The sequence below is a fragment of the Macaca fascicularis genome, chromosome 12, assembly GCF_037993035.2.
Source record: "Macaca fascicularis isolate 582-1 chromosome 12, T2T-MFA8v1.1".
NCBI lineage: Eukaryota > Metazoa > Chordata > Mammalia > Primates > Cercopithecidae > Macaca > Macaca fascicularis.
The window spans coordinates 61,474,927-61,488,156 of NC_088386.1; the positions used below are offsets into that span (position 1 = coordinate 61,474,927).

Here is a 13,230-nt window from a genome sequence, read left to right on the forward strand (position 1 = left end):
ATGGATATTTCCCTTTTATTGTAATGACTGGATCTTCAAATATTAAATATTATTTTAAAAAACATCCTTTTAATAGGAAGTTGTACTCATCACAAATAATTTTTTAAAAATTGCAGTTCAGTAACATCAGAAATTTTACCTCTAGAATATTCATGTATGCATCACCAAGGAGAAGAAAAGACCGAGGGTTAGCCATTCTTTCAGCAATTTCTCTGGAAATCAGACCAACACTACTTAGTATATTGAATACAGGTATCTTCTTCCAAAAATAAAGTAAAATAAAATAAAATAAAAAATAAGCTCATTTATTTCAGTTAGCCAGTAGCCTTCAGAATATCTCTATATATCCAACAGTGTAATATTATAAAAACCTCATGCATACCCACAACCAAATTGTATATGCTAAATCAGTTATTTCTGTCACTGAATCTTTCCATTTTCTGAAATGCAGGTAACCGAGTACAGGTAGATAGTAAATATCTAAGTTCTCCTTGTCTGGACCTATACATTTTGCTATGTTTACTTCTGAAATGATGTGGGAGTGAAGGTACCAAAAAAACGATGGGAGAATAAAATTTTACTGTCCTCCTATGCATCTTGAGTGCTGATACTCATGGCATAAATTATATACTGAAATAAGTTACCTTAAGAAAATACAAAGTCTTTTATTTCAGTATTTGTTGCTTACATTTGACCTGAAAACGCAGACTACTAAAGGTCATATTACCAAAGTTATTGAAATAACAATGTGGTGTTAAGTCTTTAACATAGACTATTTCATCTAATTGGTCCAAAAATTCTTGAGAATTATCTCGGTTTTATAGATGATGTTAAGAGTTGCAGCTGATGTGTCAGATCTTCCTGAAACAAAATCTGTGCTTTTAACTATTACATTATGCTACATCAAAAATAAGTCAACCCTATTTCGAATTATTTTCATATCATTAGAGATGACAGTGATGATCTTTTGGAAATACCTTAGAAAATACAATCTAGGAACTCCGGTCCATCCATCTAAACATGCAGTGCTGCTCAGTTTCTTTGAATCACTCAGCACTTAAAAGAATCTGAGCAACTTTTTGAGTTTGATATAATATAGGTGAACCAATACTGAATTACTTCATCAACAGTTTACTATGATCTCAAGAGCTAAAAACGTTAATTTTCCCTTACATAGAGTGTATGCTTCTATGTTTACCCTTCTGTTTGGGGAGAAGAGGAAGAGCAATCTCTCTCTTTCTCCGTGTGTGTGTGTGTGTGTATGTGTGTGTGTGTTGTGTATCCCTATAACTCACAAGGGCATCAGTGTGACATACTTTTAAGATCATGTTCTTTCACCAAGAAATATCTGTAACCCACATCTTAGCATGGTACATACTAAAATAATTTTTTTTCTATAACTACTATAATAAATATGCCTGCCTGTCCCCTGGATTACTGTTACATTACATGATGCTGTTAAGTTATTAGAATACAGGGTACACTTTCCCTTCTCAAACAGGAAGATCTAGGGTCCGAAAATAATATTTGATAAGGAGAGCTGAGAAACTACAGTAAGCCAATTTGAAGGAATCATAATTATGTTTTAGGGAGAGCAAACAACTTGGTTACAGTGATTGTGGTTGGTGGTAGAAGGAATCAAGACCACATTCAGAAAACGATCTGTAAAGTATTTGCAAAGCAGTTGAAGAAAGTAAAAAAAAAAAAAAATGGGGAATCAATATTAGTGGCTAAATGTGTCAAAATATAATGGGTTGAGACAATTACTTACCTAAAACAAGTGATATATAACATTTTATCTTTTCTGTGCTTCAGATAAATATTTGCCATTTTTTCTCTGGCCTCTATAAAATAAGGCTGTTCGGCTGTAACATTCTGAAGGATGCTTAAAGCCCGTTCAATATCTCCTTGGGCTACAGCTAGGTCTGCATTAGCAATGGCAACCCGCACTTCTTCAGATGTTCCAGAAAATTCATGGATAGCATCTTGTAAAACTTTGGCTGCCTCATGCTGTAAAGATGAAATTAAAATATCATTCTTCCAAAATAGTGAACAAATAACACTAGAAAGAGAGATTTTCTCATAACGCAGAATAAATGCTAGTACATTTATAATATTTATGAAATAAATTAATAGAATTTTCTGAAACTTCAAAAATTTAAAACTAAACCCATGACCAAAATCAGATGAGGCTGTAAATACTGTTAGCTAGATAAATGTTTTCACATCTAGGACAACAGCAGCTGCTACAGAGGGTCACTGCTACTATATTAATGAGCACTTACTTAGCACCCAGCATTGTATAATGAAGAGCTGTACACACTGGGTCTTCATTAAGTGGCAGATTACTTTATTCCCTCCACCAGAACAACATTGTTGCTACACTTTAGGTGAATATTCTACCTTATTTCCAAATGTGTACCTTGATGAATCGAAAATGTCATTTAAGAGTCGTCTCAACTTCATAGATTACAAGAATTCCAGAAATGTTAAAATGTAATTTAAGTGTATCTTAGAATCAACTATATAGGGTATAATTGGCCTTTCTTGTTAAATGTACTTTAAGTTAATTAGTAAAACAGAAATTCTCTCACACCTGTAATTCCAGCACTTTGGGAGGCCGAGCTGGGTGGATCACTTGAGCCCAGGAGTTTGAGACCATCCTGCATAACGTAGGGAGACCCTCTACAAAATATTTTAAAAACTAGCTGGGCATGGCCCAGCTACTTGAAAGGCTGAGATGGGAAAATCCCTTGGGCCCAGGAGGTTGCAGTGAGCTATGATTGTATCACTGCATGCCAGCGAGGAGACAGAGTGAGACCTTATCACTAAAAAATACAATAAATAAATGGAAATTCTTTGTGATTTGGCAAATATTTAGAAATACAGCCTTCTTAATTTTCATTAAAATATGAAAAATAAGTGATTAGCAAGTGCTGCAACCTAAAACAACTGATACAAATGACTTTGAGTTCCTCATTTTCTACAAAGTTTAATTCTCCCAGAATTACTTTCTATCTTATCTGTATATATTATTATTTTTTAAAATATCTGACTTTATAATATTCCTATGAGTATTCATTCATTTATTTTGTTTCCTCATCTACTAGAATTTCAGGTTGGTACTTTCTTTTTATTTCAGTAGTTCTAGAGTGTGCATAAATGTGTGTTTGTGTATATGTGTGTAAGTCTTTTTAGGGATTCATAGGATTATAACTGCATTATATTATTACATTCACAGTAACCAAGAGAGTTGTACATCATGTTATTATGTTCCATTGTAGTCAACATGAGCACACTGATACTTTAGGTCACCCAGGAGCAAATTATGTTTAACTTTCAGGAGCTTACAGGAAGTTTATGTTTTAGTACAAGGCAATGAGAAATAAATTTTTCTAAAGTTTACCACTTGGTCAAGGAAATACATTTAGCTTTTTATTTCTTTTTTTTTTTTTTTTTTTTTTGAGATGGAGTCTCATTCTGTCACCCAGGCTGGAGTGCAATAGCGTGATCTCGGCTCACTGCAACCTCCACCTCCTAGGTTCAAGCGATTCTCCTGCCTCACTCAGCCTCCTGAGCAGCTAGAACTACAGGCACGTACTACCATGTCCAGCTAATTTTTGTGTATTTTTAGTAGAGACAGGGTTTCACCATATTGGCCAGGCTGGTCTCAAACTCCTGACCTCAGATGATCCATCCGACTCGGCCTTCCAAAGTGCTGGGACTACAGGTGTGAGCCACCGTGCCCAGCCAGCTTTTCATTTTCTACTAATATATATGTTAGAATAAGAAAGTTCACATCTGAGCCCTTAAATTAAAACTTGACCTACCTGCTCTCCATTTAAGCGGTGAAGCTCTATCAATTCAAGAAAGATCGATAAACGATGGCTTGTATCAACTTCAGTTTTTCTGTCTTTTGATTTTGTGGAGGCTCCAATTCTTTTCATTCCTGGTAAACTCATTGCCATATGCAGTGTTTTAATTGCATCTGCTATTTCTCCCATTTTCTTTTGTGACTGAGCTTTTATCAAATGATATAAAGGATATTCTCTCACCTGAAAAATAATATTTAATAACATTTCCTTGGAGTGCCTACAACATCAACACATAATTTACAATCCATCAAACATTAAAATAATGAGATCACTGAGAACAATCCATCTTTGATTGTATGCATGAAGTCTATCTCTGCCCTCTTATTAACCCTCTGATTATTTATCATATTAAATTGGATTTAGGAAAATTGCTTCTCCCTGCATCCTTTGAGATGACAAAGAGGTTGATTACATATTTCTCCTGTGACAGAAGAGAAAGTGTAAACAAGGTTTATAAGGCTAGCAACTACATTCTAAGAGATTATTTGAATTTTCAGGAAAGGAATTTCTTTATCTGGCACTTCTAGGACTGATACAAAGTTACTAGATTTCTAGAAACACTGTTTTTCCCCTTTTTTAAATTTGAAGATTAAAAGTTTCAGGACATTTTAATGAAGCATTGACCTTCCCCTTTGACACTACTCCTAAATATGCAGTTCTAAAGCTTCCATCTTTACGTCGGCTATAAACAGTATATACAGAAAACATAAGACAATGATAAAATGAGTTAGGAAAAAGAAGTAAAAGGGAAGGACAGGACCCAGAATGAGGTGACATGGCAGTCACCTAGCGATTAGGAAGTCTATAGTCCTTCTGATGCTGAAGTTCTCAACCTTAGGCAGCCTGGACATTTGCTTACAGAGCTTCATGTGAGACTCACACTCATTTGACTCAGTAGAGGTGTGGCACCAGCACTGGGTCTCTGACATACCACTAGTCTTGAAAACCACTATCCTAAGAAGCAAGTGATATTTTCTGCAAATCTTAATTAGGATTCTCTAATTCACTGAAGGGTTCTCCCTTAACAGGGTTCATGACCCTGTGAAGCAAAGCAAAAGTGATAAGAGCTCCTCCATGACTCGAGGTAATACAGGAAGCAACTGAACCTAGGATTTTCCCTAACGTTGAGGGGATACTGGATGTAACACATAATATCTTGGATAGAAATGTACTGTGTTTATATCCTCAAACCACAAGATTACTTTCAAAATGACAAGATGTTCTTTCACAATGAATCCAAAAAGAAGTTATTAAAAACTAAGGCCCAAGAAATAAACAATTATTATCTTTATACATAAAAATATTTGACATAAGGATCTAGAGTTTATCATTATTTTTATATACCTTCATTATTGCATTTAATTCTCATTGTAACAGCAAAGTATTAGTAAGTGAGTTTTACAGAAAAGAAAACTGAGGCTCAGAGAGAAGTGAAAGACCAGATATTAACCTCAGGATGTTTGTCACCAAGTCCACATAGTTTTTTATTCATACCTGTGTTGCCTCAATTTTTCCTCCTACTGCTTGTGAGCTCAATTTTTTTTTCCATTAAGCATGCAACTGTTAGCAAAATACTACAGGCTAAAACACAAAATACTTGAATATGTAAGCTTTCAAGGAGGGTGACATGTCTTATCCACTTCAGTCTGGAATACTTACCTTAAAATCATAGCTCAGACAAAGTTCAAGAGACTGAGAACACAATTTGACTTTTTCTTGAGACAAGTAAACCTGAGCTAGCAGCAGATGAGCATCGGCATAAGAGGGATTGTGTTCTAAGCAATGCTGAAGGTTATTAAAAGCTGCTTCAATATCACCTAATAAGAAAAACAATGCATTGTTATAATTCAAATGATTAAGAAATGGAGATCTGAGAGGCAAGAGGAAGAAGACTGTTTAGTTTACGGAGAGCCCTAGTGTTTGTAAACTTAAAGTTTGCTGTTCATAGGCCATGGTTTAATTCCATCTGCACTAGTTAGCTTCCTTCTAGTCCACATGAATGAATACACCTGCAAGTCAGGCAAGCCCTTGATCCTAATGAGCAAGCCAGGGAAAGCAGGAAAGGATGAGAGCCAAGCACTGGCGTTACTGAGAGGCCAATAAACCGACCTTTATTTTCCTTGTCCAAAAAAAAAAGGTTTTATTTATAATTTCATTAAAATAAATAATGCATAACAAAGACATTTCATTTAAATAGCTAGAATTTTGTAGTGTCACGTTAACAAAGAGCATATTAGTCTAGTAATCATTCTTGGTCAAAAATTCTATTACTACTACACATAAAATAACAAAAAAGGCCTATGGATATACTTCAGAGATTCAGAAATATGAGTTATAGATTTAAAATACCTTTAAATACCAACTGAAATAATGCCAGTTATATATCTGGGAGTCTTAAAATAGAAGGAAATAATCAAGATTAAAGTGACAGGAATCGAGGAATTGACCTTGGGCTGATAGATGTGGTAAGAAGAGGCTCTTCAGAGGAAAACATTGCATTGATTCTAAGTCTTAGAAGTTTCTCATGATGTAACCCACACTGATCTGCACTTAGTCACCTCATAAATGGGCCTTAAGAAGATGTAAGTAGAACAACTCCCCATTCAACCTTGCTAGGAGAATGGGGGAAGAAGACAGCCTAAATGATTTTCTGTTGAATTATGCCCCTCAACCTCACCTGATGTCAGCAAAATAAGGCTGAACTTACTGGTAATAGAAATGCACTGAGACTGAAAATGTTCTTCTCAGAGACGGAGGATTAACAGAAAACTAACTGGCTGAGAGAGCATAATAACTTACTAAACATAGCATCAAAGTTTAGCAATCAAACGTCAAGCATAATTAACGATGCTAGATTCTTGATTTATTGTGATACAATCCAACACTCAAAACTGCACAGGTAAAAAAAGGAAAAGTTAGGCATAATAAATTTGTGTGAAAATTATCTTAGGAAGGAGAAGGCTTAAGGCGATAATTTGAAGAAAGAGGTTGTACTAACAGGACAAAGTGCATAGAGAATTAAGATTTGCAAGTAAGAGACTGAAGAAAATGAGTACTGTATGAGTAACAGAAATGAGAATCTTTGTTTCTTTTAAGGGTGAGGAGATGGATATGTAGGGTAGGAAACTAAATATTTAAAATATTTTGAAATATTTAAAATATTTAGAAGGATACTAAATATTTAAAAATGAGAAGTGGGTCATTACTGTTGAGGAAAATAGACCACGTCACCAGAGATCAACACCAACTCTTTCTAAGAGCAGTGCAATTTCCCTTGAGTGAAACTGAAAGACATTTCAGTCCTGTGTATCTGTCTTTGTCAGAGTTCTGTGTAATAAAGCATTTGGCTGGCATTTGTCTTGGGTTCCCGGAAGGAGTCTCTAACTCTTGGAATTTCCCTCATGTTAGGGATGTCTGTATTACTCTTTATGGACCCTGATAGTTTATCCTAATGAGGAGACTTATGGTACGCCCCTAGATAGTTTATGCCAAAGATAAGACTTGAAATGGGGGCTGGCTGTGCCAGAAAGACCAACCCTGTGATTAGTGGGTTGGAGCTTAGAGCCACATTATCAGTCGGTGGGGACTGGAGATTGAATTCAATCATATGGCCAATGATTTAATCCATGTCTACTTAATGAAATCCCAATAAAAGCTATGGACACCAAACCTTGGTGAGCTTCCCTGGATGCTAATACTCTGATTATCACACATCGACATGTCAGGAAGTGGTATCTCCTGACTCCATGGGGAGAGGACAACAGAAGCTTTACATTTGGGAACCTATCAGACCTCACCCTGTGCATCTTTTCCTGTTGCTGATTTGGGTTAGTATCCTGTTGCTATAATAAAACTGTAATTTTAAGCCTAGTGCTTTCTTGAGTTCTGTAATTCATTCTAGTAAATGAATGAAACTGAGGGACCTCCACATTTGCAGCTAGTCAAAAGCACAGGAGGCTCTAGGAATGCCCAAATCTGTGGCTGGTGTCTGAAGTGAGGGCAATTTTATGGAAGACTGTGCCCTTAACCTGTGATGTTTGGCCCAACTCCAACTAGTTGGTGTCAGAAGTCATTTCAGTTGGCAATTTAGCAAAAATGCTACTATTTAGACACATGCTAGCAGTATTTCACATGATTTAAGGGTGCTCTTCCTTTTTTTAACTTTTGGTTACTAGAAATTGTATTTTTCATTTCAATAGGTTTTTGGGGAACAGGCGGTATTTGGTTACATGAATAAGTTATTTGGTGGTGATTTCTGAAATTCTGGTGCACTCATCACCCAGTCACTGTATTCAATGTATACAGTCTTTTATCCCTCCCTCCCTCTCTTCCTGCCCTTTCCCCTAAGTCCCCAAAGTCCATTGTATCATTCTTATGTAAGACTGTTCTTCTTAAAAATGGGATTAATATAAGAAATTTTCATGACTAGAGACTTTAACGATTAAGTATTACTAGATTGTGACTTACTCATATAAATTTTCACAATATAAAATAAACACTTAATAAATTATAGGAATCAAAGTCCCAGTCTAATTATATAGTGGGTGATACCCCTTCCAATTAGGAGAAAAGCTGAAATATCCTGTGGTTTAATGGTACAATTCAATCAGAAGGTATTAGTATTACTTCTTACAACTGAAATATTTTAGAGGTAAAACCACCCTCTGACATCATCTAAATGTTTTTAATAGCTAAAACAGAAGTCTGTAATTTCCACAATCTATAAGGAATCCAAACAAATCATCAAGAAAAAAATAATCCCATTAAAAAGTGGGCAAATGACATGAATAGACATTTCCCAAAAGAAGATACACAGATGGCCAACAAACATTTAAAAAAATGCTCAACATTGCTGATCATCAGGGAAATGTAAATTAAAACTATAGTTAGGGACCACCTTACCACAGCCAGAACAGCCACTATTACAAAGGCAAAAAAAAAAAAAAGACGGCATGGATGTGGTCAAAGGGAACACTTATACATTGCTGGTGGGAATGTAAATTAGTACAACCTCTTTGGAGAATAGTATGAAGATTTCTCAAAGTAGTAGAAAGTAGATTTACCATTCAATCCAGCAATCCCACTACTGGATATCTATCCAAAGGAAAAGAAGTCATCATATCAAAAAGTCACCTGCACGTGTATGTTTATTGCAGTACAATTCATAACTGCAAAGATATAGAACCAACATAAGTGCCCATCAACCGATGAGTGGATAAAGAAAATGTGGTATATATACACCATAGAATACTACTTAGCTGCGTTAAAAAAAAAAAAAAAAAAAAAAAAATGTGTTTTATAGCAACCTGGATGGAACTGGAGGCCATTACTCTAAATAAAGTAACTGAGGAATGGAAAACCAAATACTGTTATGTTCTCACTTATAAGTAGTAGCTAAGCTATGGGTATAAAGGCAAACAGAATGATATAGTGGACGCTGGAGACTTAGAAGAGGCAGGATGGGAAGAGGGTGTGAGATAGAAAGCTTCATATTGGGTACAATGTACAGTACTCACGTGATGGGTGCACTAAAATTCCAGACTTCAGCACTATACAATTCATCCATGTAACCAAAAACTATTTGTACCCAACACAAATAAAAAATTGAAATAAAAAATTAAAAAATAAAGAAAACAGAGGTCCAAAGAAACAGTAAAGGCAATCTCATCACTCCATTATATAACAGGAAATAACTTTATGAAAAAACCTTTTAAGCTGGTTTCTGCTCTTACAGTTTTACAAACTTTATTTACTTTTATAGCATTCGGTTGGCAAAGGTACATATAGACAAGCATGATATGATGGCCTTTTTAAATTTTTATTTTATTTTTATTTTTTTGAGACGGAGTCTTGTTCTGTCGCCCAGGCTGGAGTGCAGTGGCGCGATCTCGGCTCACTGCAAGCTCCGCCTCCCGGGTTCACGCCATTCTCCTGCCTCAGCCTCCCGAGCAGCTGGAACTACAGGCGCCCGCCAGTATGCCTCGCTAATTTTTTGTATTTTCAGTAGAGACGGGGTTTCACCATGTTAGCCAGATGGTCTCGATCTCCTGACCTCGTCCTCGTGATTTGCCCACCTCTGCCTCCCAAAGTGCTGGGATTACAGGCGTGAGCCACGGCGCCAGGCTCAGTCTTTTTTTTTTTTGGAGACAGGGTCTCACTCCCCTCACCCACACTGAAGTGCAGTGGCGTGATCCTGGCTCACTGCAGCCTCAACCTCTCTGGGCTCAGGTGATCCTCCCACTTCAGCCTTCTGAGTAGCTGGGACTACAGGCACGTGCTGCCAAGCCCAGCTAATTTTTGTATTTTTTTGTAGAGATGAGGTGTCACCATGTTGCCCAGGCTGGTCTTGAACTCCCAGGCTCAAGTAATCTGCTCGCTTTGGCCTCCCAAAGTGCTGGGATTACAGGTGTGAGCCACCGTGCCCTGCCATGATGGTCTATTTCTATGTGTAAAGTCATGTATTTGTCTGTGCCTTAGAAAACTAAGGTGTAACTGAGTCATTTTTATTTTAAGCTATCCATAACTATTCACAGAAACTAAACAAGAATTACTCAGTACTTTTCATTAGGGCCTGAAATCTGGCAAATGTTGCATTTGGTTATACCAGTAAAAACACAACCATGGATTAACGACTGTAAAATCTTATTGCTAGTTTCCAGTAATTTCTGACAGACTTTTTTTAAAGTGGTACAACTGCATTTTCCCAGCAATTCACTTAAGCCACACAAGTTTATAGTAATTTTTAAAGGATTAAATAGTAAGTTATGCAATTCTATTTTGGATTAAAATTACTTATCTATGCATATACAAAATGTACATGTTATGTGACTATTCTCTTATATACAGAGTGCTTAATTTAATCACACTTGTTTTTATCAACATCAGAATAAAAAGGTTAAAAGTTTTTAAGGTATACTCTACCTGACAAATATTTCACTTTTGCTATTAGGAAGACAGTTTGTAGAAGACCTGGAACAGTTCTTACTACGGTCTCCAGGACTGAGACACAACGCCTGAGAAGTGGACAAAGAGGTTGCCCAGGACTTGCAGGCTAAACAAAACAAATCAGCAGATCATTTTATAAGTGTAAAATAATATTTAGCTAAAAATAAACATATATTAATTTTAGTATAACTAACCAAACTATACATATTTTTCTAAAATTTCTTTGATTTCACTTATTTCCTAATATCTTTACTATGACTTAACTAATACTAATTTATTTCCCTGGGATCTATGAACACACAATACAAATAATGGCTCTTATTCAGCAAAATAATTATGAAACTATTATACAATTACTAAATGGATAACATATCAAGTGAGTATATCTGTTCAAAACTTTTATCAGATAAATATATCTGTTAAAGGAAAGATAACTGAGAGGTAGAGTTTCTTGCTAGAATTGACACAGTCAAGGCAGTAAGTGTTCAAATTCTAGATATGCCTTGTGATTTGCTCAATTCAATTACTCTCATTATCCCCTAGAGTACTGTGAAGCCAGTTTTTAAAGAATTCAGATTTCCCCCACTGGTAAACAGAAGGTAGAACGCTCACTATATTAAACTAAATGTCTCATACCTTTACATTCCCCGCTCTTCAGCCTGGCATGTTTTAGACCCTCAAAGTTTTCCTTTCAATTAATAATGAGTATGATAATTAAAGTGATACTAGAACACTGCTTAATTCTTTTCACTGTTTCTTATTCTTATAATGGCTGTCTACCCAACCAACCTTTATCCAATGGTCATCCAATCACAAGTTTAGTACTGTGATATCAGAATTTAAATATAAAATGTTCATCCCTCCTGCTTTGCCTTACTACGGCTGTTTCTTTATATGAGGCTGATCCTCTCCACCCCACGCCCCCTGACACATAAAGATCTTTAACTGGACTGTGCCTTCTTATGGAAAATCACTCCTATAACGAGCCATTATTACTAACAAGAAAGTGCTACAACTTACACACACACAATGTATCGCTCAAAAAGATAATCAGAATATGACTACTATTGCCTAGAATACTTCAATTTCTTTAAATTCTTCACATATAATCTATATAATAAAATTTAACACTCTATAATACCTATACAGTTCTACTGGTAGTTTCTTATTTAGTTTTGCTTCTTTTATAGGCCTAAGGGTTTTTATGTGTCTTGAAGATAAGATTTTTATGCTTCTTTGCACAATAATAGATACACAGCAAATAGTTTAAAAATATGTATTTTTTTCAGCCTAAGTAAAAATAGTGAAAGTGTAAGTGATGGTGAGGTTCTGATAATGTTCTTTGTCACCTGCTAAGAATGAGTTATTGAGAACCATCATTTTACTGCAAACAATTTCAATGTGCAATCATAGAAAAAATAGTTATGCAGACAATCTTTAAGATATCATTTGTTCAACTAAAATTCTAAACAAAACTATGTCTATAAAAGGGTCAAAGAAGTAGGAACAGAGCTAAAGAGACAATTCTGCCTTTCTCATATTTCCCTATGAAAATAGAATCACATACGCTGATTACTTTCTATCATGCTGGTAAAGGAAAACAGAATTTCCTGGTAAAGGAAAATAGGATGTCTAGTTGAACTAGAGACCCAACTACCACTTAATGCATTATTTCTTGTTCTATTACAGTTTATTCTCAGCACATCTGATAGAGAAATCCATTAAAACACTGGGTTAAAGTGTTGACTTGCATCATGCTGGAAGCCTTTTGGTGACTCCCCATTGTATCCCATTGTACTCAGAATTAAAGCCAAAGGAGTTATAAGAACTGCTATGGCCCTACCTGGGCTCGTCTCCTTGGGATAACCTCATCTCTGACTACTCTCCTCCTCCTCACCCTGCCCTAGCCACATTTGTCTCCTCGAGTCCCTTTGGGCTTCTGTACCAGCTGCTCCCATTGTCCGAAACACTCTACCATATTTTCACATGTTCTGTGATGGTTAATACTGTCAACTTGATTTTACTGCAGGACGCAAAGTGTTGATTCTGGGTGTGTCTGTGAGGATGTTGCCAAAGGAGATTAACATTTGAGCCAATAGGCTGAGAAAGGCAGACCCACCCTCATTTGGGTGGGCACTGTCTAATCAGCTGCCAGCATGGCCAGAATATAAAGCAGGGAGAAAAACATGAAAAGACTAGACAGGCTTAGCCTCCAAGTCTACATCTTTCTCTCATGCTGGATGCTTCCTGCCCTTGAACATCAGACTCCAGGTTCTTCAGCTTTGGGACTAGGACTGGCTTCTTTGCTCCCCAGCTTACAGACAGCCTACTGTGGGACAATGTGATCGTGTGAGTTAATACTCCTTAATAAACTCCCATATGTATATAAGGAGTATATATATAAACTCCC

The 13,230-nt window shown here is 36.2% G+C and overlaps 1 protein-coding gene across 13 annotated transcripts in view; it reads right to left on the reverse strand.

Moving 5' to 3' along the window:
- TTC21B (tetratricopeptide repeat domain 21B) overlaps positions 1-13,230 on the reverse strand; it is a 97,262-nt gene that overhangs the window by 57,494 nt on the left and 26,538 nt on the right. For 11 of the 13 annotated variants that reach the window (XR_012421175.1, XR_282616.5, XR_010579899.2 and 8 more), the window contains exons 12-16: positions 10,797-10,926; positions 5,535-5,692; positions 3,831-4,055; positions 1,772-2,010; positions 140-212 (exon numbers count right to left, since the gene is read on the reverse strand). Coding sequence is in view for 7 of the 13 variants with exons in the window: in XM_065525599.1 (XP_065381671.1) it covers positions 140-212; positions 1,772-2,010; positions 3,831-4,055; positions 5,535-5,692; positions 10,797-10,926 (825 nt within the window). In the remaining 6 variants the exon portion in view is untranslated. The remainder of the gene's footprint in view (positions 1-139; positions 213-1,771; positions 2,011-3,830; positions 4,056-5,534; positions 5,693-10,796; positions 10,927-13,230) is intronic. The other 2 variants (XR_012421176.1, XM_074009374.1) reach the window with 1 other exon arrangement.